The sequence below is a fragment of the Aquarana catesbeiana genome, linkage group LG05 (genome assembly GCF_042186555.1).
Source record: "Aquarana catesbeiana isolate 2022-GZ linkage group LG05, ASM4218655v1, whole genome shotgun sequence".
In the NCBI taxonomy this organism is placed as follows: Eukaryota; Metazoa; Chordata; class Amphibia; order Anura; family Ranidae; genus Aquarana; species Aquarana catesbeiana.
In genome coordinates, this window is record NC_133328.1 from 144,996,517 (window position 1) to 145,022,437 (window position 25,921).

At 42.9% G+C, this 25,921-nt stretch overlaps 1 protein-coding gene across 6 annotated transcripts in view; it reads left to right on the forward strand.

Annotated features, from left to right (window-relative positions):
* The window catches only part of RARB (retinoic acid receptor beta), a 1,235,115-nt gene that overhangs the window by 888,907 nt on the left and 320,287 nt on the right, over positions 1–25,921 (forward strand). Inside the window, exon 1 of one of the 6 annotated variants that reach the window (XM_073630254.1) lies at positions 24,451–25,350. The exons of the other annotated variants lie outside the window; for them this stretch is intronic. Within the exon in view, the coding sequence (XP_073486355.1) occupies positions 25,188–25,350 (163 nt within the window). The 5' untranslated portion in view covers positions 24,451–25,187. Of the gene's footprint in view, positions 1–24,450; positions 25,351–25,921 lie in introns of those variants that run through there. 6 annotated transcript variants of the gene reach the window in all.

Sequence of the window (25,921 nt, forward strand, 5' to 3'; positions counted from 1 at the left end):
CATTCCTGTGCGATTCAGTGCAATGCGATTCTTAGCCTGTTCATTTGAACGGGTGAAATAGCACTGATCTCACTAAAAGTAGTGCATGTACTACTTTTCAAAAACTCACTACAACCGAATTGCCTGGTACTATGGTACAGTATAATCCAGTGCAGGCAGACACACTGTGTTTGGGATCTGTGTTGACACTCGCAGCAGATCACACACCCACTGCATTTGGAATACAGTGCTGTAACAATGAAGGGAACTTGAGTTTCCCTCACTGCATTCTAGTGTGAAGGAACCCTAAGCCCTCATTCACACCAATTTGACAGTTCAAAATCACATGAAAAATCACAGCCTATTTTCGGCAATGGAGCCATTCAAGTCGCAACAACTTTGAAAAAGGTTCCTGGACTACTTTTCTGCAATTTCATTGTAACTTGCATTGACTTCTGTTAAATGAAGTCGCAAGCCACAATGAAATTGCAGATCCAAATTGCACTGATCTGATTTCAAAGCCACAATGGTGTTAACCAGGGCTAAAACTTTTCTTATTAGGACTTTATATATTGTATGTCCATGGTAATTGATAATGGATTCAGAACAGTATTAGTATTTTGAGCACATTCGATTTCCTATGGTCTTGATTTTGTTATTAGTACTATCAGCAGTGTCTCAGACATCAACAATGTCTCACTGATAAACATCTCAGCTTTCCCATTAAAATTCCACTTTCTGGCCAGGAATGTTCAGATCACACCATTGTCTCCTCTGAGGTTAATCATGATTACAGCTATAATGTTTCAGCATTATCCCACTTACTGCCAAGCCAGCAGACATATTGGCCTAAAATAAACCATACATAGTTTATATATGTTTCATATGATTATCTATTCAGAGGGCTTGCATCTGTTTTGATACTGATTAAACCTAATATCTCTGCCGCAGTTCATGAATTTAAAAAAGATTCTTGATAATATTTTTATATTATCATACTGGACTTATTTAGAGCCAACAGTCTGAGTAGTGCTTTAAAGTATGAAGGGAGTCCGTTCAATTACAACACATAATAAAGGCGAGAGAGTTAGAGGGCCCTACTGGTGACATGGTACTATATACACACACTCACCAGCCACTTTATTAGGTACACCTATATTGCTTGGTAACACAAATCACTAATCAGCCAATCACATGATAGCAACTCGATGCATTTAGGCATCTAGACGTGGTGAAGATGAAGCCGAGCATCAGAATGGGGAAGAAAGGGGATTTAAGTGACTTTGAACGTGGGCATGGTTGTTGGTGCCAGATGGGCTGGTCTAAGTATTTACAAAACTGCTGATCTACTGGGATTTTCATGCACAACCATCTCTAGGGTTTACAGAGAATGGTCAGAGAAAGAGAAAATATCCAGTGAGTGGCAGTTGCATGGAGGAAAATGCCTTGTTGATGTCAAAGGTCAGAGGTGAATGGGCAGAGATGATAGAAAAGCAACAGTAACTCAAATAGCCACTCGTTACAACCAGGGTATGCAGAATACCATCTCTGAATGCACAACACATTGAACCTTGAAGCAGATGGGCTACAGCAGCAGAAGACCACAAGGGGTGTCACTCCTGTTAGCTAAGCAAAAGAAACTGAGGCTACAAAATTGGACAATAGAAGACATTGCCTGGTCTGATGAGTCTCGATTTCAGCTGCAACATTCAGATGGTCATAATTTGGGGTAAACAACATGAAAGCATGGATCCATCCTGCCTTGTATCAACGGTTCAGGCTGGTGGTAGTGATGTAATGGTGTGGGGGAAATTTTCTTGGCACACTTTGAGCCACTTTTGAGTATTGCTGCTGACAATGTCCATCCCTTTATGACTACAGTGTACCCATCTTCTGATGGCTACTTCTGGCAGGGTAATGCATAATGTCACCAAGCTCAAATCATCTCAAACTGGTTTCTTAAACATGGCAATGAGTACTCCAATGGCCTCCACAGTCACCAGATCTCAATCCAATGGAGCACCTTTGGGATGTGGTTGAACAGTATATACAGTATCTGACAAAAGTGAGTACACCCCTCACATTTTTGTAAATATTTTATTATATCTTTTCATGTGACAACACTGAAGAAATGACAGTTTGCTACAATATAAAGTAGTGAGTGTACAGCTTGTATAACAGTATATATTTGCTGTCACCTCAAAATAACTCAACACACAGCTATTAATGTCTAAACCGCTGGCAAGTGAGTACACCCTTAAGTGAAAATGTCCAAATTTAGCCATTTCCCTCCCCGGTGTCATGTGACTCGTTAGTGTTACAAGGTCTCAGGTGTGAATAGGGAGCAGGTGTGTTAAATTTGGTGATATCGCTCTCACTCTCTCATACTGGTCACTGGAAGTTCAACATGGCACCTCATGGCAAAGAACTCTCTGAGGATCTGAAAAAAAGAATTATTGCTCTACATAAAGATTATGCACAAGAAAGCCTTCAAACAGTTTGCTGAAGACAAGCAGACTAAGGACATGGATTTCTGGAAACATGCCCTGTGGTCTGATGAGACCAAGATAAACTTATTTGGTTCAGATGGTGTCAAGAGTGTGTGGCGGCAACCAGGTGAGGAGTACTAAGACAAGTGTGTCTTGCCTACAGTCAAGCATGGTGGTGGGAGTGTCATGGTCTGGGGCTGCATTAGTGCTGCCGGTACTGGGGAGCTACAGTTCATTGCCAACATGCCAACATGTACTGTGACATACTGAAGCAGAGCATGATCCCCTCCCTTCGGAGACTGGGCCTCAGGGCAGTATTCCAACATGATAATGACCCCAAACACACCTCCAAGATGACCACTGCCTTGCTAAAGAAGTTGAAGGTAAAGGTGATGGACTGTCCAAAAATGTCTCCAGACCTAAACCCTATTGAGCATCTATGGGGCATCCTAAACCGGAAGGTGGAGGAGCACAAGGTCTCTAACATCCACCAGCTCCATGATGTCATCATGGAGGAGTGGAAGAGGACTCTGGTGGCAACCTTTGAAGCTCTGGTGAACTCCATGCCCAAGAGGGTTAAGTCACGGCTGGAAAATAATGGTGGCCACACAAAATATTGACACTTTGGGCCCAATTTTGACATTTTCACTTCGGGGTGTACTCACATTGGTTGCCAGCGGTTTAGACATTAATGGCTGTGTGTTGAGTTATTTTGAGGAAACAGCAAATTTACACTGTTATACAAGCTGTACACTCACTACTTTTCATTGTAACAAAGTGTAATTTCTTCAGTGTTGTCACATGAAAAAATATAATAAAATATTTACAAAAATGTGAGGGGTGTACTCACTTTGTGAGACACTGTATATATTAACCAGTTCAGCCCCGGAAGATTTGGCTGCTCAATGATCAGAGCACGTTTTACAATTTGGCACCGCGCTGCTTTAACTGGTAATTGCGCAGTCATGCAATGCTGTACCCAAATTTCAAAAATGCTATGGTTATTTGTGGAATTACACCCCAAAATACATTCTGCTGCTTCTCCTGAGTATGGGGATACCACATGTGTGAGACTTTTTGGCAGTCTAATGCCGCGTACACACGATCGCACATTCCAATAACAAAAAAACATTTTTTCCGACGGATGTTGGCTCAAATTTGTCTTGCATACACACGGTCACACAAATCTTGTTGGAAATTCCAATCTCTAAGAACGCGGTGACGTACAACACGTATGACGAGCCGAGAAAAATTAAGTTCAATAGCCAGTGCGGCATGCGTGGAACTTTGTGCGTCGGAATTGTGTACACATGATCGGAATTTTTGACAATGGATTTTGTTGTTGGAAAATTTGAGATCCAGATCTCAAATCTTGTTTGTCCGAAATTCTGATGGAAAATGTCCGATGGAGCCTACATACGGTCGGAATTTCTGACAACAAGCTCCCATCGAACATTTCCCATTGGAAAATCCAACCGTGTGTACGTGGTATAACCGTGTACAGAACCACGAAAACCAATCACTGCCTTCAGGCTTTCTAAGGGCGTAAATTTTTGATTTCACTCCTCACTACCTATCACAGTTTCGGAGGCCATAAAATGCCCAGATAGCACAACCCCCCCCCCCCAAATTACCCCATTTTGGAAAGTAGACACCCCAAGCTATTTGCTGAGAGGCATGTTGAGTATTTTGCAGATCTCGCTTTTTGTCACAAAGTTTTGAAACCTGAAAAAAAGAAGAAAGAAAAGTACATTTTTATTTTATTTCTTCACTTTCAAAAACAAATGAGAACTGCAAAATACTCACCATGTTTACTGTTTGAATGTTTACTGCGACCTTGAAAAGGATGGAGGGCCACTCGAAGCCCAAGGCACAAATCGCTACCCCGCTGGAGCTCAGAAAAAAGAAGCAGGCATCCAGTTTCACTAATCCATAAGTGCTGATATGAAAAGTATGGGACTCTACTCAACCGACCAGATGTTTTTGAGTATATGGCCTCAACCAGCACTACTCCACTGGCCATGCCCTCTGATGCTTTTTACCCACCCACTGGTGCTTAGTCATAGAGGTCCAGTGGGTGGGACGAAAGGCATTGGAAAGGGGGCATGGCCAGTGGAGTAGCACTGGCTGAGGCCATATACTGATTTTTAAACATCTGGTTGGTAGAGCAGCATCCCATTTTGTTCATACAGAAAGTTTATGTTTAGACTGAAATTTTTTGTGCAACAATTTTTAGTCTACACACTCAACATATATGTATGCCATACTTCCTCTTGCACACAAGGCATTTGCCCATCTCTCCTAGATACCTTTCCTCCTGGCAAGAGGGATTTTGCAGAAAAAAAAACACTTGACCGTAGTAAACACATCTAGACACGTTTAGGCTCATCAAGTGCCTTGGCGTTGATTCATTTCATTAGCCAGAATAGCCATTGAAATGAATTAAAGTGTTTCATAACCCCCCCAAAAAATATTCAGATCCTGGTCCCTTAAAGCAGATTACACAGCACAGCGCTTGTGCTGTGTAATCTGCCCCCCTCTAAATTGTAAAAAAAAAAACTGAATTTGCCACTTCCTGTATACCCTCTCTAAATAGACCATGATAACAAGGGTAGCTCCGCCCTGATCATCGTGGTCTAATTGCAGCCCTCCGTCATATGCTGTCCTCTCTGCTGTCCTCTCTCCCCACTCCTCCCTGCCTGTCATCCCCCTCTGTGTCTGTCTCCGTCTGGCCCTTCACCGCCTCCCCCCCCCGCTATTCTTGTAGAATAAAATTAAAACATTTTCACTGCCAGCTTCTCTATTAGAGGCTGGCATAGCACACTGTGTCTGTAGTTAAAAAAACGAGCAGTGTAAATACCTAATTTCAGCTGTCTTCAGGCCGGTCACGTGACTCGCGACCGCTATAGAGCTATGAGACACGGCTTCTGTGGAGGAGACGAGCGGCCACGTGATCTCACCGGCTGACGTCAGAGGGCGATTATGGCCCCTCCCGCAGAAACAATAGATCAGAGCTGTAAAGCGGCCGCAAGTGATGTGACCGGCCTGAAGACAGCTCAAATTAGATATTTGCACTGCTCGTTTTTTTAAAACTACAGACACAGTGTGCTATGCCAGCCTCTTATAGAGGGGCTGGCATAGTTATATATGGATGGGTTAACAAACCCTTTAACACTCAAGCACTTGACGCACCTAGCGCTAACACACATTTACATGCATTAAATGCTTTTTTGCTGCTCCCAGATGTGCTGATAGTGGGGTTTTTTCTGCCTCTAAATCAATATGCCTGCATGGACACATAGAATAACATGCAGGGGTGTTTAGAGGCAGAAAAAAAAAAACAAACGCAAAATGCCCCTAACAGTAACGTTAAAAAACATCCAGCGTGCATGAGGTCTTCCACTCATATATGTAGACCGTTTTCGTTATTAGTATAAACAAAAACCGAAAATAAAAACTTTGGTATGCTTCTTGATGGCATCGTTAGAATAATAGCAGGCATTAGAGTAATGGAAGAAGACTCCCCAAAGGACATCTCTGTTGCCGTTTAGTGTTCTTGACAGAAAACAGAAATCATTGCTTATCATGATGGTTAACCGATTGTTGCCAGGATAATTGTGTGCTTTCTTTCCTGTTGCACACATTGAAGTTTGCAATATCGTATTATGTGTTTCTCATGTACATTTAAAATGAAAATAAATAAGTGTGGCTAAAATTTGTATCAACACAGGAATTGTTTTGAGCCGTGGACAGGTAGCTGCTACACCTGTGAAAAATCCAATACATTTTTGCACACTGGTACTGACTAGTATTCCAATGTTTCTCTTTTCCCTCAGTTTTTCTCCAACACTCAGCTAAAGTGACCCCAGTGCTGACATGGAGGGGCAGTGGAGGGTCATTGGTTGTTAGGACGCCAGCGACTAGAAGGTCGTAATGGTGCACAATGAAAACCTGTGGCTTTGTGTAACTAAAAGGCAGGCTTCATCCATCTCGTGGCTTGTATAAACTTTTGGGGCAATTTTTAGGCATTTTGCCACGGCACCCCTGAAGAAACCTCAAGGCGCCCCAGGGTGCCTGGGCACCCTGGTTGAAAAAGTCTGCTCAACATATACTAAATACATTTTTTCAGGTTTGGCTGTTGATTCTTAAACCCTTGGGGGTCATTTACAGTTATGTGTTGTGGTGCCATTCATTTTGAATAGTTCCCTATTCAGTAGTGGGCAACGTATCCTTTGCATAAAAAAAGGGGTTGTATCCATTTTTCTGTGTGTTAAAGTGATATTAAATGCTTTATTTTTTTTTAAAAACAAACATGTTTTACTCACCTGCTCTGTGCAGTCGTTTTGCATAGATCAGCCCTGATCCTCCTCTTCTCAGGTCCCTTTGCCAGTGCTCTTGGCCCCTCCCTCTTACTGAGTGCCCCCAGAGCAAGCAGCTTGCAATGAGAGCACCCAAGCAGGCTCGTTCCCAAGCTGCGGGTCTACATGTTCATTCACACACAGAGCTGTGGCTCAGCCCCGCCCCCTCTCTCTCCTCTTTGGCTCACAAGCTCACTGACTGTAGTTAACAACATTAGGAGCCAATGAGGGAAAGTCCTCAGAGTGCCAAGGCTCTTGTGCAGATCGCTGGATCGAAAGTGAGCTAAGGTGAGTATGCGGGGGGGGGCTGGGGGCCCTGCTTCACAGAGAAGGTTTTTTACCTTCATGCATCTGGATCTGTGCAGGTGCCATTTTTCTGGTCTCAGGTACAATACATGCACATTCTGAGTTGCTGGGTCCTGCATTGCTCTCAGATTCAGCAACATTCTGCCTTCGGCCCTACACAGCTGCAGCTATTTCATCACCAGGCATGGCAAGTATTGGGACACTTGTTTATTGGGGTGACTTGCCAGTCCTCAGGCCATTTAACCCTCAGCAAGTCATGGCCTCATGCAGGCAGAGAGTTGGGGATGTATGATGGGTTGGGCTCCCAAATCCCTCTATCAGGTAGGGAGGTCCCCCTGCAAAGTTCAATGGTTCCCCAAAGGGTAAGCTTAGCTCTTCACTCTTTCAGGGGCACAATACTCCACTTCCTTTGTGCCTTCCCCCTCACCTCATGAGGGAGGATGCAGCATCAGGGAAAACTCCTCATAATGTGGAAAAAGAAGAAGCTGTTGAGGTTTAGGAATACTCCATGGACATGCTGTCGCAAGGGCTCATGGCACCTGTGTCAGATAAAAAGAGCTTTTACAGCTTCTAGTCCCACCTGTTCACAGTTCCCAAACCAAACAGAGATGTCCAGCCTATTCTGAACTACAAGGGTTTTAACAAGTACTTCAAAGTAAAAAATTCAGGAGTCCACCCAGTCAGCAATTGCTTCACTTCCACAGAGGGACTTCCTCGTGTCAGGGGATATCAAGGATGCATACCTACTCATCCCAATTTTCTTCCTTCATCAATGGTTGTTGATGCTGCCTTTCGATCTGTCAACGCCTGCTAGAGTGTTCACCGAGGTGTCAGCTCTGGTACTTGGGTTGTTGAGGAAACGGGGTATCCCCATTGTGGGGTACCTAGAGGACCTGCTTATAATCGAGTATTCAGCTTAGAAACTGATGTCAAATGTGCACACGGTGGTATAAGTTCTAAAATAATAACAATAACACTGGGGTTATTATGTTAAATAGCTTTGTTTCACACATTTCCAGCCAGATCTATCTGGATTACTTCACAAAATGTACACTATACTATGGTCATCAAAATAAAATACGACAGAACTTTTGGGACAGAAAACACCCTTTTTGCTCATGTGCATTTCAGTTTTTTTGTTCAAACGATAACCCTATCGTTCATACTGATAAAAATTTCCAACATGTTCGATCCATTATTTTCAATATCCGCACAAAAATCAGTTGTTGCTGTGGGCACAATAATGATTCATAAATCGAACAATCATTCTTTCAAATGTATGAAATTTCGTTAATTTTTTGGACTCGCGTATGGCTTGCTTTATTTGCAGGATTACAAGGTCAAAAAAAAAAAAGAGCCTAAAAAAATAAAACCAATGCAGCCACCACATCTAAAGACTGGGTTTAGATATGTTTTAAGAGAGAAGAGTAAAAGCACAGTGACTACAGCAATACCATCCAGGAATAGGCTGCATAAGTATAAATAAGAATGGCTGCCCAACAGTTACTGAACCCCATAGGTTGAATAAAGACACCAGTCCATCCAGTTCAATGTGTGTGAGTGTGTGTGTGTGTTCATGTCAATAGGAATTCTCATATCCCTGTATATCCCTCATATCCCTGTATGTTGCAATCATTAAGGTCCATCAGTGGCGGTCCGTCCATTAGGGGCGCTGGAGCACCGCCCCCTCTATCCAAGGCCGCCACCCCAAAGCTCTATCCACGGCCGCTACTTTGGCAGGACACCGCCTATTCATGCGTTCAGCCCCTTTCAGGACGCCAGGCGTGTGAATTACAGTGGGGGGTGTTTTTGAAGCACCTGATTAGAGCGAGAGGCTCTAAAAAGCTTCAAAATAGAGTGAGCTCGTGGCGCAGAATGAATATTTGCTATTGAAATACTGATCATCAATCCGGCCAACCAGAAGCAGGTCTGAGACCCATTTTCCGATTGGCCAAAAAGAGAAGAGTCCTAGTTGGCTACTGAGGAGGAGGGAGGAAATGGAAGCTGCCACCACCGCCCGTGGAGAGCAGGGGAAGGGAAAGCCGCCGCCGCCGAGCAAGGGAAGTCGCCGGTGAAGCCCCCGAGAAGCGCTGCCCACCATAGATGGGGTAAGTGCACCAGATCCACTAAACTGCCGGGGGGGGGGGGGGATAGTACTGTTTGCCACCCCCTCAAAAAAAAAATTACCAACGGCCTCCACTGGTGCCCATCTAATAGTTTTTTTAAACTATATATGTATAAACCATACATAACAAGAAGTTTATATTTTCTTTCTAGACCTCAACACCCATTTACAGTATATCATTATGTACAGTACATTAACCACTTTAATACTGGGCACTATTACCCCCTTCCTGCCGCGGCCAATTTTCAGCTTTCAGTGCTGTCACACTTTGAATGACAATTGCGCGGTCATGCAACACTGTACTCATATGACAATTTTGTAAATTTTTTGAGACAGATAGAGCTTTCTTTTAATGGTATTTAATTACCACTGGGGTTTTTATTTTTTTTGCTAAACAAACAAAAAAAGGCCAGGAAAAAAAACAAAAAAACATTTTTCTTAGTTTCTGTTAAAAAAGTAGCAAATAAGTAATTTTTCTTCTTCACTGATATGAGCTGATGAGGCTGCACTGATGGGCACTGATAGGCAGCACTGATAGGGCTGCATTGATAATCAGGGCACTGATTATCAGTGTAAACGATGTGCTGACAGGCTTGCTGGTTAACGGCTCTCTTTTCCTCCCTCAGACAGCGTGGGAGGAAAGGACTGCAGATAACCAGCAAGTCTGTTAACATGTGATCAGCTGTGATTGGACCCTGCTGATCACATGATAAAGGGCCGCTGTGATTGACCCTTTACCCTGATGTGTGATCAGCAGTCACAGAGTGCGCCTGATGCCCGCGGCAGGGGGGGATTCTGGGACGTTCTGGGAGGATGTCTATGGATGCCCTCCCAGAACTATACGACCACGTTGTTTTGGCTGTAGCGCGGTCGGGAAGTGGTTAAACTGCTATTAAACCCAAAAGCTGACATTTATTATATTTCAGCTTCAGCTTTGATGTGATGGCTGTATTCATTTCTTGGAGGCTTGCTTTCCTCCATTTTCAAAAGAACAAGCTCTCCAGCAGTTACCGATATGAGGAAAACCATTTACCACTAGAAGGGGTGCTTACAATGATCAGCTTTTATTTATGTAAAACCCTTATCCCAAAGGGATAAAACTGTTTGCTGTAACTGCTTATAAAGTATTAGCTTGAGTTTTGCTTCAATTTTGTGGTATATTTAAATCTGCTAGAACATCTAACACTCCCTTCTCCCCAGACTGACAATTCTACTGTCCAAATGTGTCCCTGTGCTCCTTCATCCAGAGTGGGGGCACTCTAATACAGGAGGTTTTTGATTGGCCAGATCACCAGGTGAAAACAGAGGGGAAAAAAACAAAAAAAAGAAAACAAATACAAGCACCGCATCCAATGATTGGTAAGCTGCAATATATTACATTTTGGGTTTTGGATTTAACCACTTCGGCCCTGGAAGGATTTACCCACTTCCTGACCAGGCCATTTTTTGCGTCACTTTAACTGACAGTTGTGCAGTCGTGCAACATTGTACCCAAACAAAATTGATGTCCTTTTTTTCCGACAAATAGAGGTTTCTTTTGGTGGTATTTGATCACCTCTGCATTTTTTTTCTTTTTTTGCGCTATAAACAAAAAAAGAACGAATAAAAGAAAAGGCTCCTCTAAGTGCAGAATTAAAACTTTTAATACCCCCAAACAAGATTAAAAACACTTACAGAATCAAGGATAAGAAGAGGCATAACATGGATGTATGAAGCAGGTGATCCGGCATCAGGAGGTCCAAGTGTATCAAAGCTTTCCTTTAGGATGTGTGTATGCGTGTGCGCATAATGATTCATCCAATGGACGTTTTTGTTTTTTTCTCCTTGCATCTATGCGTTTTTGGCATCTATGCATTTTTTGTTTTGTTTTTGCATCTATGCATTTTTTTTTCTTTCATCTATGCGTTTTTTTGCATCTATGCGTTTTTTTTCATCTATGCGTTTTTTGTGGGTTTTTTGCGTCTGTGGTTGTTTCTTGTGTGCGCATTCATGTACATGCATGTATACCTATGTACTTTATTCTGTTTGTTATCCTCATATATTGATCCAGTGATCATCTTTTAAACAATTAATTTTTAGTGGCACCTGCTACTGAGGAGCAATATACGGTTTGACCGTTTTGTTCCATTTTATATATATTTTTTCATTGATTTCAAGTTCCTTTCCTTATATATACTTTTGTAATGTCTTTCTGTATTTGTCTTGCTGTTTTTCGTGTGCGGGCTGCATCCCGCTCTGTCTTTATGTTTACTGTGCAGTTTTATGCTTATGGATCACACTACTTCCTAGGATGCTGCAGAATTGTTTTTCTTCCCTTATCACCACCCATAGCCCCACCCACAGCTCCGCCCATAGACTATAAGAAGCTAAGCTTCTACAAACCTGTTGTCACTGGCTTGAAGAAGGAACCAATCAGTAGTTCCGAAACGCGTCCTATTTTGATGACATATTTCCTGTTTGCGGTCCATGCTGGTTGTTGTCCCCTCCCGCTGACGTCATTTCCGGGATTCATGCTCCACGCTGACGAGGACGACGCAGTTGCTTCACCAGTTTTCCCAGAGCCTGGGGTGTTCACCTGCTGGTTATCCTGGGACCTTCTGCTGCTGCATATCGTTATCCCTGGAAAGCTGTGATACACTGGGACCTCCTGATGCCGGATCACCTGCTTCATACATCCTTGTTATGCCTCTTCTTATCCTTGATTCTGTAAGTGTTTTTAATCTTGTTTGGGGATATTAAAAGTTTTAATTCTGCACTTAGAGGCGCCTTTTTTTCTTTTATTTGTTTTCTTTTAGAGATTGCTTCCCTCTTTGAGTGCAGCTCTAAGTGTTTGAAGACCACTTCATCCATCCAATAACCAAGACACTATCTGCCTGGTCCTGACATTCTGAGCGCCCTTGACATACGTTTTATCTGAAAAAAAGAGCGACCATTTTGAAGAAAAAAAACAATATTTTTTACGTTTTGCTATAATAAATATCCCCCAAAAAATGTAAAAAAAAAATGTAAAAAAACAAATTTCTTCCTCAGTTTATGCCAATATGTTTTCTGCTACCTATTTTTGATGAAAAAAATCCCAATTAGCGTATATTGATTGGTTGCACAAAGGTTATCGCGTTTACAATAAAGGGGATAGATTTATGGCATTTTTATTATTCATTCTTTTTTTTTTACTAGTAATGGCGGTGATCTGCGATTTTTAGCGGGACTACGACATTGCGGCGGACAGATCAGACACTTTTGACACTTTTTTGGGACCAGTGACATTTATACAGCGATCAGTGCTATAAAAATCCACTGATTACTATATAAATGACACTGGCAGGGAAGGTGTTAACACAAGTGGTGATCAAGGGGTTAAATGTGTTCCCTGGGAGGTGTTTCTAACTGTATGGGGGCTGGGCTGATCGGAGGATTGTCTGTTCCTAATCACTAGGAACAGACAATCTCACTCTACTACCCTGACAGAACAGGGATCTGTTTGTTTACACTGGCAGATCCCCGTTCTGCCTCTCTCTTGATCGATCGCGGGTGGCTGGCAGGCATTGAGTCCGCCGGGCCCGCTGGTTGGCTCCCCCACTAGCGAATGGGCAGGCATGTGCACCCACAGATCGCCATGCATGTGCCCGACGTACAGTGACGGCGATTTGCGCAGCCAAGCCAACCTGCCGCAGTGCAGCTGTGGTGGCTGGTTGGCAAATGGTTAATACCACTTTAAGCCGATCACATTAGCAAAAGTTTTTGTTTTTTTTTACAGACCAAACAAGCCCTCTAATAATACAGTGCAAATGTTAATTATTTGCCACAACCTTTTGAACTATTAGGCTTCTTAAAGTTGGCTTCTGAACCCTATCAGGCATAACATTGCTTTATGTCCAATGTTATTAATGAAGCAGAAAAAAGTAAGGTGTAATGTAATCAGTATTATAGAATGTACTAAATGTAAATTTTTCTAGCAATTCTCAAACCCTACCTCCCTCAAACTATCTACCGTATATACTCAAGTATAAGTCGTTCCGAGTATAAGTCGAGGCCCCTAATTTACCACAAAAAACTGGGAAAAACTTACTGACCCGAGTATAACACGAGGGTGAGAAATGCAGCAGCTGATGTAAGTGGAAAAAGAGGGTCAACAATGCCCATCTGCAGCTTAATACCTCCCTGTGTCCTGTGCATGTGTCACCTACCTGTGTCCTGTGTATGTGTGCATCCTACCTGTGTCCTGTGCATGTGTCACCTACCTGTGTCCTGTGTATGTGTGCATCCTACCTGTGTCCTGTGCATGTGTCACCTACCTGTGTCTTGTGCATGTGTCACCTACCTGTGTCCTGTGCATGTGTCACCTACCTGTGTCCAGTGTATGTGTGCATCCTACCTGTGTCCTGTGCATGTGTCACCTACTTGTGTCCTGTGCATGTGTCACCTACTTGTGTCCTGTGCATGTTTCACCTACCTGTGTCCTGTGCATGTGTCACCTACCTGTGTCCTGTGCATGTGTCACCTACCTGTGTCCTGTGCATGTGTCACCTACCTGTGTCCTGTGCATGAGCACCTACCTGTGTCCTGTGTATGTGTGCATCCTACCTGTGTCCTGTGCATGTGTCACCTACTTGTGTCCTGTGCATGTGTCACCTACTTGTGTCCTGTGCATGTTTCACCTACCTGTGTCCTGTGCATGTGTCACCTACCTGTGTCCTGTGCATGTGTCACCTACCTGTGTCCTGTGCATGTGTCACCTACCTGTGTCCTGTGCATGAGCACCTACCTGTGTCCTGTGTATGTGTGCATCCTACCTGTGTCCTGTGCATGTGTCACCTACTTGTGTCCTGTGCATGTGTCACCTACCTGTGTCCTGTGCATGTGTCACCTACCTGTGTCCTGTGCATGTGTCACCTACCTGTGTCCTGTGTATGTGTGCATCCTACCTGTGTCCTGTGCATGTGTCACCTATCTGTGTCCTGTGCATGTGTCACCTACCTGTGTCCTGTGCATGTGTCACCTACCTGTGTCCTGTGCATGTGTCACCTACCTGTGTCCCTGTGTATGTGTCACCTACCTGTGTCCCTGTGTATGTGTCACCTACCTGTGTCCTGTGCATGTGTCACCTACCTGTGTCCTGTGCATGTGTCACCTACCTGTGACCCTGTGTATGTGTGCATCCTACCTGTGTCCTGTGCATGCCTCAGTGTGGCGATCTCCATCCTCCGTGTGCCGCTCTGCACCGATCAGTGTGTGATAATACCATTCGGCCATTCTACTGTTCAAAAGCCGCGCCTCCTCCTCGTCAGTGAACACTCCATTTCCCAGCAGTCAGCGGTCAGCCTATCACGGACATTCTCTCATCCTCATACCACGGACGAGGATGAGAGAATGTCCATGATAGGCTGACCGCTGACTGCTGAGAAATGGAGTTTTCTGCCTATCACAGATGAGGAGGAGGCGCGGCTTTTGAACAGTGAATGGCCGCCGAATGGTAATATCACACGCTGGCCGCCGTCTGCCTGCATGACACGCTGATCATGTAAGCAGACAGCGGTAACTCGAGTATAAGTCGAGGGGGGCACTTTCAGGACAAAAAAAAGGGCTGAAAATCTTGACTTATACTCGAGTATATACGGTACACATAATAACTAAGTATCATGTGATGAAGCAAAGTCAACTTCATACTACAGTTATCTGGCCTTTGAGTCCATTGGTTAGCTCATTAAGGCTTCATATACACTAGCGATTTTTTAAGCTCCTAGAAGCTGTTATTAGAAAATTTTTTCTGCTCCTAGAAGCTCATAATGTTATCTTATGTGTCCAAGCACACTCCTTTAGGCTGTTAGCAATTTTTGAGCTTCATCATCAAGGAGCAGAAAAAAAATGTTTTCGTAGGGTTTCTTCATGTGTTTTTCCAGCAGAAATAAATTCTGAATGCTCCTAACTGTTCCCAAATGCTACTAAAATGCTGCAAACAGCTTTTTTTTAGCTTTTTTGTTTTGCTTTTTTTTTCTTTATGTACTGCAAAAACGCTAATAAATGTTCCTAAAAGCTTCTAAAAGCTACTAAATGTTACTAGAAGCTGGCACAAAAATGCTATTATCAGCATTTTTCATTCAGCATTTTTTCTAGCTTTTTTCTGAGCTTATGAAAAACGCTAGTGTGCATGGAGCCTGATGCCCTGTACACACGACCGGTTTTGCTGTCGGAATAAACTCCGAAGGTTTCTCTGACAGAACTCGAATGGAATTCCATTCAAGCGGTCTTGCCTACACACGGTCAAACCAAAGTCTGACCACCCAGAATGCGGTGACGTACAGCACGTACGACGGGACTAGAAAAAGGAAGTTCAATAGCCAGTAGCCAATAGCTTCCGTCTCGCACTTGCTTCAGAGCATGCGTCGTTTTTGGTCCGTTGGAACAGCATACAGACGAGCGGTTTTCCCGATAGGAATTGGTTCTGTCGGAAACATTTAGAAAATGTTCTATTTCTTGGTCCGTCAGAATTTTCTAAAAAAAAAGTCCGATGAGGCACACACACGATTGGAATATACAATGAAAAGCTTCCGTCAGACTTTTTCTGTCGGACATTCCGCTCGTGTGTACGCAGCATTACGCTGCTTATTAGTGGGGTGGGGGTAAAGGCAAGCAGTAACTTGCAGATATAAAATCCTCTCTCATGTGCTGCAAGGCAATATATATACACCTTAGGAAGTTATAGGCCCTTGATGTCACATAGGGGCATTTTCCAAATTTTTTTTAAGATTTCCCTGTGAGTAGGGTAATCATTGTGAAAGATCCATAGCTGTCAACTTGTCCATCTGTTATCCCCAGAACACGGTGGTGGAAACGCACGTTCCTTATCTATTTTCTCCACCACATTCAAAACGCGCTGCAGTTGTTAGCTTAACAACACCACAAATGAAGTGCATTTTTTCATGAGAAATATGGCGAAAGCTTTTTCGGCCATACTTCTTCTATGGATCACAGGAATGCAGTTCGTTTTGCACTCCTGTGACCTGTTTTCAGCCGGTTCAGGCTTGGGAAAGATCCCGAACATATGGCTGGGATCTACCCAGATACATGGACCAGCACCTGGCTTAGCCTCTCAGCGATCCACCAAGAGTCTGAGCCAGCCCCTCCTGCACCCTCCATAGCTTCGGTGAGCACTGGAGGGGAGAGCAGAGAGCCGCTGACTGACAGTCACCAATCTCTGCTAAGAGAGGAGGGGTCGCACTGAGTGTTCAGTGGTGTTCAAACACTCAGTTATCGCTACAGAGCCGGCAGGGGACAAATGCATCATCAGATTGATGCTGCATCCACCTAGGTGAGTATAAATGTTTTTTTTTCTTTCGTTTTTTTTTTAAATCCTGAACTTTTCTGCACTACTTTTGGTGCGGTCCAGTGTGATTTGAGCCATTTAAAATAAATGGGTTCAAATAGAGTACCTCACCGCATGAGAACCGCACTGGAATGTGCAGCATGTTCCTGTCTGATTCCTGGTGTGGATCTGCCCTCAGGCAAGAATTTTGTCCCTGAGTAAGGCTGGCCATAGATGGATCACTCCTCCATCCACACAATAGAGGCCGATGGAGGAATCTTCCCCGTTGAGACATTGGGGGTTATTTACTAAAGGCAAAACCACGTTGCATTATAAGTGCAAACTACAAGTTGCACTGAAAGTACACTTGGAAGTGCAGTCGCTGTAAATCCGAGGGGGACATTCAAGGAAGATAAAAAACAGCATTTTAGCTTGCACATGATTGGATGATGGAATCAGCAGAGCTTCCACTCATTTCAGATCAACCCCTCAGATTTACAGTGACTGCACTTTCAAGTTCACTTTGCACTTGTAGTGCAAAGTGGATTTGCCTTTCGTAAATAACCCCCATTGCGTTCTGACAGCTGGGCTTGCTTGGCTGCAGCCATTGATGGAGAGAAATTTTCCAACAAACCCATTTGACAGAATACAGTCGGTAGATTGACTTTTCCTGAGCGGGAGTAGCCACACACGGATTGAAATGTGCTCAGTCCCCACTGAACCAGCTGAGTTTCCATCCATCTATGACCAGCTTTTGGATGACTCTTGCAAGGAAGGGCAGATGTCATTCTTGGGAAAATATCTGTTCATCTATGGCCACAGTCAGATGACACACAATAATACATAGAAATGAAATGTCTGGATGTAGAGTCACTCAAAAATAAAACAGGTTATAGATGTAGGAAACGGCGATGTTAATCGTAGACACAACAGTAATAATGATTGTACAGTGCCGGGTGCATCGGCGGTAAAGGTGGCAATAATGAGCAGTGCTTAGGGGTGCAAGAAGCCACAAAGACAGCAGTCATTTTACAAGTTAAGTGTTAGAAAATGACCCTTTGAAGTGGCAGGCGCTATTTTGAAGAGTACATCCATTCCATGCTGTAGCAGTGAGAAAGAAAATATGGCTTTCATCGATGCCGCAACAGTGGCCTCTTGTGCTGAAGGGGACTGTGGGGAAGAGGGGGGGTGATTAGGGATACAAGCACACAAGGCTCACCCCATAGGCAAAATGTGCTGTGATATTAACACCAACGCTGCTGCTGGCTTGCCCTTGATTGTTTGCCTTCTTATTGTTCTAATAAAGAAAAAGCAGTGCGCTCTGATTAAATTTGACATATGTGACTTCTCACCCTTTGCCTGCCCCTTTATCAGGACAGAGCTGTGGATTAATGGTTATCTGCAAACATTGTACCACACTGGACATGAATGCTGCTGTGTGAAATCAAAGGACTATGTGGAAATAGCTTGTGACAAATAGAAAAGATACATCATTCCTGAGCATGAAATGACTAAAAATGACAGTGATCTGTAAACTCCAAATAATAAATAAAAAGAAAAAAGAAAAAAAAAGGAGGGGGGGGTAGTAAAGAAATTCGCAAGAGGTACTTAGCTTGGCACACAATAAAACACATCAGATTGGTAACACTAGGCAGAAAAATGCAATGTTAAGCTGGTGCCAGATGTTTTTCTTTGTCACCGGTGACCAAATAATTTGTTGATAGATTTCACATATATGCCAATAGAGGGGTCCCCAAAATGTTCAGTACGAGGGCCACATTGTATACTTTACAAATATTTGTGGCTCAAAAAAATCCGCATTTAAGCCTTGCACACACGGTCGGACTTTCCGACAGGAAATGTTGGATGTCAGGCTGTTTGGACGGAAAATCCGACCGTGTGTATGCTCCATCGGACAATTGTTGTCGGGCTTTTCGCCAACAAATGTTGGCTAGCATGTTTTCAAATTTTCCGCCAACAAATTTATGTTGTCGGACTTTCCGTTCGTGTGTACACAAGTCCGTCGGAAAAAAGTCCAAAGTACAAACACGCATGCTCGGAAGCAGAAGCGGTCGGTCTTGTAAACTAGTGTTCGTAATGGAGAATTAACATTTGTGACGCAGCAAATTATGAAATCTCCAAATGCAGCGCACATTCTCTTCTTTTTATTTAATGGGATAATAATGAAGCTGCTTTGCTGGTGATACTGATGGAGTTATTGCAAACAATTTTTCCAAGACTTTTTTTTTTTTTTTTCAAAAAAAAATGTGTGGCGCACATTTGTATTCAGCCCCCCTGAGTCAATACTTTGTAGAACCACCTTTCGCTGCAATTACAGTTGCAAGTCTTTTTTGGGGATGTCTCTACCAGCTTTGCACATCTACAGAGTGAAATTTTTGCCCATTCTTCTTTGCAAAATAGCTCAAGCTCTGTCAGATTGGAGCGTCTGTGAACAGAAATTTTCAAGTCTTGCCACAGATTATCAATTGGATTTAGGTCTGGTTTTTGACTGGGCCATTCTAACACATGACTATGCTTTGATCTAAACCATTCGATTGTAGCTCTGGCTGTACCTCTGCCCCAGTCTCAAGTCTTTTGCAGAATCAACAGGTTTTCTTCTAAGATTGCCCTGTATTTGGCTCCATCCATCTTCCCATCAACTCTGACCAGCTTCCCTGTCCCTGCTGAAGAAAAGCATCCCCACAACATGATGCTGCCACCACCATGTTTCGTGGTGGGGATGGTGTGTTCAGGGTGATGTTCAGTGTTAGTTTTCTGCCACACATAGCATTTTGCTTTTAGGCCAAAAGGTTACATTTTGGTCCCATCTGACCAGAGTTTTCTTTCAACAATGGCTTTCTTCTTACCACTCTTCCATAAAGGCCAGATTTGTGGAGTGCACGACTAATGCCGCGTACACACGAGCGGACTTTACGGCAGACTTTGCCCGGCGGACTGGATTTGGTCGGACAATTCGATCGTGTGTGGGCTCCAGCGGACTTTGTTTTCTCAAAAGTTGGACGGACTTAGATTTGAAACATGTTTTAAATTAATCCGTTGAAATCGAGTCCGGTCGAAAAGTCCGCCGTCTGTATGCTAGTTCGACGGACAAAAAGCCACGCTAGGGCAGCTATTGGCTACTGGCTATGAACTTCCTTGTTTTAGTCCGGTCGTACGTCATCACCTACGAATTCGACGGACTTTGGTGGATTGTGTGTAGGCAAGTCCGTTCATTCAGAAAGTCCGTCGTAAAGTACGTAGAAAAGTCCGCCGGGCAAAGTCTGCCGTAAAGTCCGCTCGTGTGTACGCGGCATAATAGTTGTCCTGTAATGAGCTGTGGTTCTGCAGCTCCTCCAGAGTTACCAGGGGCCTCTTGGCTGCTTCTCTGATTAATTCTCTCCTTACCCGGCCTGTCAGTTTAGGTGGGCGGCCATGTCTTGGTAGGTTTGCAGTTGTGCCATACTCTTTCCATTTTCGGATGATGGATTGAACAGTGCTCCATGAGATGTTCAAAGCTTGGGATATTTTTTATAACCTAACCCTGCTTTAAACTTCACAGCTTTATCCCTGACCTTTCTGGTCTGTTCCTTGGCCTTCATGATGCTGTTTGTTCACTAAGTTACTCTAACAAGCCTCTGAGGGCTTCACAGAACAGCTGTATTTATACTGAGATTCAATTACACACAGGTAGGCTCTATTTACTAATTAGGTGACCTCTGAAGACAATTGGTTCCACTAGATTTTAGAATACAAATGCACCCCACACTTTTCAGATATTTATTGGTAAAAATTTTGAAAACCATTTATCATTTTCCTTCTGCTTCACAATTAGGTCCCACTTCATGTTGGTCTATCACATAAAATTCCAATAAAATACATTTACATTTTTGACCGTAACATGACAAAATGTGGACAATTTCGAGGGGTGTGAATACTTTTTCAAGGCACTGTACATACACATACTAGGGCCAACTTAGACAGGAGTTAACTAACCTACCAGCATGTCTTTGGAGTGTGGGAGAAAACTGGAGTACCCCAAGGAAACCCATACATGCAGAGGGAGAGTATGCAAACTTTAGGAAGATTGTGCTGTGGTTGGGATCAAGAATCAGGGTCCCCATCAGAGTCCCCTTTACATCAGACATCAGATTACATTACCTTAATCCTCATTTTTGCACATTGAGGATAAGCCACGGACTGTAGGTGCAAGCTGGATAAAATCTTGTAGTGGGCCAGATGTGGCCCATGGTTTGGAGACCCGTTTTAATATATATATCTGCATTTGGATCCAGAAAATCCAACAACTCATAGGGGTTTATTTAATAAAGCTAACAATCATGATGCAATAATCCAAAGCAGCCAGCCAGAGGACAACTTTCTCTAGTCTGGGTCAGTGCACCCCCAAATATTCTAATCCATTTGTCTGATAAACCTGTTCTTTTGATATATGAAGTTTATTCATTGGACCCTAACATCTATGGCATAACAGGCAATTGTTTTTCTTGACAGATCTTTATTATTTTTTTGGCAATACCAAACTGGTATGCTCAGCTGTGACTGGTGGATTTTTCCCAGTCACAGGCTGTGTCACACCCCTCCAGCCTATGTCTTAGAATAAGAGGGTGGTGAAGCCACCATTAATCTGCATGCAATATCCCACCCCTGTTGTGTTTATCTGGTTAGTGGGCATGGAGGAGGAGGGAGGGAGTGGGCTGTCATTTACCACTGTGTATATGCCCACATGTGTAGTCACATAGGCTGCGCAGAAACTCACTGAAAACTGAGCATGTGCAAAGTTGCCACTACAGCCCTCAAAATTCTTAGCTGAATTGGGGACATGAACAGAAGTTTTATAGAGAGCAGCAGAATCAGACATTTTTTTTGCAGAAAACAAAAAACGGATCTCATAGTGAGTATGAACCTGCTGGTTGAATGAAAAAAAAGAAAAAAATTATGTATGGAAGGCTTAAGACTTCCCTAATAGACAAGAATGGAGGTTGGTAAGACATCCATGCAGCATTCTCCACCATGTCTGATGCCAGGGCTTTCAGCTCATTCCTTTCACTAGCACATATGAATTATTCAGATTCTGTAGCTCATAAAGTTCAGGTAAGGGACTTATTGTTGGCAATTCTGTCTGCTTCAAATGTTTTGGTGTGATTCAAAGTATAAAGGTGATAAATGTGCAATTGACACTTAAAGCTGATGACCAGGGAAAACAGTAATCCTCCCTTGCAATGAGGCTGCTACTGTACTGCAAGGGTTTAATTCTTGTTCATGTTTAAGGCACCAGAGAAAAGCACTTACCTGATCCCTCAATCTCTCAGACTTTTCCCAGGCAGGTGGGAGTGTCTGACACCCGCAACAACTACTCCCCTATGCTCCAGCAAATCATAGCCTTTATTAGGATGCAGAGGGATGCCATGGGGGGGAGGGGGGCAGAGGATTGGGAAAGTAAAAGTGCTTTTTCCATTACCCTAGACATAAATGAGCGTTTAATCCTTGCAGTGCGATGGAAGTCTCACTGCAACGAAGGGTTATTGTTTTACCCTGGAGATAGGCGGTAAATCCCTTAACGCCTATCTATGGAGTATTTCCAGAGGCTGGAAGCGCTCATTAGCGCCCCCTACAATAATTCTACACATAAGGATCATACCTAGTCAATTGCCTTGTATGCCTGGGATCAGACTGTCTATGGGAATCTTGGTAATGGATCTACACATAGGATTATCTTTATAATTAACTAGATCTTTCTGTACGACTGTTGCCAATCATTCCTTTTTGTACAATCTCTGAATAGTGTTTCTAATGGTTGAAACTGCTCATTAGTGCCCCTTCAAAAGTTATACACAGAATGATCATACCTGTCATTGCCTTAGTCTTCGTGTGATCAGAATGTCTATAGGAATCCTGAGACTGTAACTACACATGGGATTCTCGGTACAAAAACGAATGACACAGAAATTACCTAGTAAATTAAACTATCTATATTTACATTAGTGCTTCCAAAGGCTGAATGTACTCATTAGCGCCCCCTATAAAAGTCCTACACAGCAGGACGACACCTAGTTATTGCCCTGGGATCAGTCTATGGGAATTCTGCCTAGCTACATGTGGGACTCTGTTTGTAAAGATTTTAACCCCTTACAGAAGGATCACTCCTAGTCATTGCCTTAGTCTTCCTGTGATCAGAATGTCCATGGGAATCCTGAGACTGTATCTACACATGGGATTCTCTGTACAAAAAGGAATCATACTGAAATGATCTAGAAAATTAGACAATCTCTATTAAGAATAGTGTTTCCAGAGGCTGGAAGCACTCATTAGTGCCCCCTACAATAATTTTACACATCAGGATCATACCTAGCCATTGCCCTCGTATTCCTGGGATCAGACTGTCTATGGGAATTTTGAGACTGAAGCTACATATTGGTATTCTCTGTACAAAAATGAATAATTGGCAACAGTCATACAGAAATTATCGTTAATTAGACAATGTCTGAATAGTTATTCTAGTGGTTCGAAGCACTGTAGTGCCCCCTACACAGAAGGATCACACCTAATCAGTGCCTTGGTCTTCCTGTGATCAGAACGTCTATGACAATCCTGAGACTGGAACTACACATGGGATTCTCTGTACAAAAAGGAATCATACAGAAACGATCTAGTAAATTAGACAATCTCTATTTACAATAGTGTTTCCAAAGGCTGGAAGTACTCATTAGCACCCCCTACAAAAGTCCTATACAGCAGGACAATACCTAGTCATTCCCCTAGTTTTTCAGGGATCAGTCTATGGGTTTTCTGCCTACCAACACATCGGATTCTGTTTGCAAATATTTTAATCTGGTCATTGCTCTAGTATTCCTGGGATCAGTGTATGGAAATCTTGAGAATGGAGTTACACATGGGATTTTTTGTATAAAAAGGAATGGGTGGTGATAGTCCTACAAGACATGATCTATTAAATGAGAAAATCTATATTTACAATAGTGTTTCCAAAGGCTGGAAGTACTCATTAGCGCCCCCTACAAAAGTCCTATACAGCAGGACAACACCTAGTCATTGCTCTAGTATTCCTGGGATCAGACAGTGTATGGAAATCTTGAGAATGGAGTTACACATGGGATTCTTTGTATAAAAAGGAATGGGTGGTGATAGTCGTACAAAAAATGATCTATTAAATTAGAAAAATCTCTATTTACAATAGTGTTATCAAAGGCTGGTAGTACTCGTTAGAGTCCCCTGCAAATGTCCTACAAATCAGGACGACACCTAGTCATTGCCCTAGTATTCCTGGGATCAGACAGTGTACGGGAATTTTGGGATTGGAGTTACACATGGGATTCTCTGTATAAAAAGAAATGATTGGTGACAATTGTACAGAAATGATCTAGTAAATTCGACAATCTCTATTTTCAATAGTGTTTCCAGAGGCTGGAAGTACTTGGTAGCGCCCCCTACAAAAGTCCTACACAGCAGGACGACACCTAGTCATTCTCCTAGTTTTCCGGGGATCAGTCTATGGGAATTCTGCCTAGCTACACATCAGATTCTGTTTGCAAAGATTTTAACCCCTTATAAAAAAAAAATACTACCTTGATTAAAATCTACTGCAAATTAATCATCAGTCAACCAAGAGTTACATCTCTTATTCCATAACAAATAGCTAAAACCTCATAGGTAAAATTGCCCTAAAATTCCCCATTTTTCTACAATCCCACTATTAGAGGAGCAGCTACGAAAAAAAATCGAATCCAGGGCAAATGCTTTTTTTTTTTTTTTTCTTTTTTGCTCAGAGCACACAATTAAAGCAGAATAAACCTCTTGACAGGTCAGGATTGACACATCAAGCCAGCGCGCACGTTTTCCTGTTATCTTCCTGTTTCAAGTAGCGCATTTACTGTCAGAATGTGGAGCCGAGGACAACACATGATAAAGCTGAGCATTTGCCGAGCAGCCTGCTTCTCTCTCCGCCTGTCTGTTTCTGCAGGGCTGCTGGTAGTCTTTAAGCTGTGTGAGAATCCTGGGAGTTGGTGATGTCAGACCGGTTTGGGTCATTTGAAGGTTAGCAGCCTGGGAAGGGTTCATGGAGAGTTCACTCGCATATATTAGGCAATCCAATCTTTCATTTTGTGTGACACAAGTAGTAGGAAGTGAGCTGTTCAAAAGCAGAAGGATCTATTCGCTTTGGAAGGGGGGACGCCGAGTGCTAGATGGAATAAATGTTGTTATTTTTGCAGACTTTCAGCTCACTTACACCCAGAGAGTGGGTACGGGCGTACGATCTGCTCCAGCAGCCTGCAAGCACCTTCAGGAATTTCGAGAGGTTTTAGCCTGCAGCTGACAGCTTGGATTTCTTCATCTCCTCTCCCCCCCTCCTTCTTCTGCTTAGCTGGAATGGCTGGGAAGCTTGGAAAATAGTAAATGATCATTTGGATCAATTACAGGCTTTTAGCTGTGTTGTCTGTCATAATTCATGATTCTGGTCTGGGAAATAGACCAACAGCCTACGTGCCAAAAAAAAGGGGCAGAGTTTGATGGAGTTGGGTGTACTTTTCGATGCCATTTTCCTGTGCACCTAAAGGAAAAGCACTTTTCCAGGCATCTCGTATAGGGGGGAAATCATGTTTGACTGTATGGATGTTCTAGCAGTGAGCCCTGGGCAAATGCTGGATTTCTACACTGCGAGCCCATCTTCTTGCATGCTACAGGAAAAAGCTCTCAAAGCATGCTTCAGCGGATTGGGACAGACAGAATGGCAGCACCAACACCGGCACAGTGCTCAATGTAGGTCCACTTACCAGCCAGTCTGCTTTTGATTTCTTCCCCCCTTGCTACTTCTCGCTGCATGCCATAAAAATTAACTTCCACTCCAAAATGACAGCTAATAAAAGGCACTCCTATTTGTTTTATTTATCTCAAGTGCAGCTGACAAGTGCAATTAATAATTAACTGTACATGATCATGTACTTTTACTACCTGCGTTTTACCTGATCATGCGCAGGTTGTATTTTGCACACTATAAAAAAAGCATATATAAAAAAGTCAAATTGATTTTAACCTGTAAATATTGATCTATGTTTACTAGCTGTCATTTCCTGAGCAGTGCTTCGAACGCCAGTATGATTTACGCCCCTTTTATAGTTCACTTTTTTGCTTATACCACATAAAATGCAAAACTCATATTTATTTATAAAAGTCTATTTTACCTTTACTGCCTCTTTAATGCATTTTATCCAATAGCATAACACGAGTGTGTTCTGTTTTTATTGGACCAGTTTTTAGTAGTTGTAGTTGTAGATGAGAGGATACTTGTGTATCCTCATTTATTTCATTGGAACTTATTTTATTCATTTTT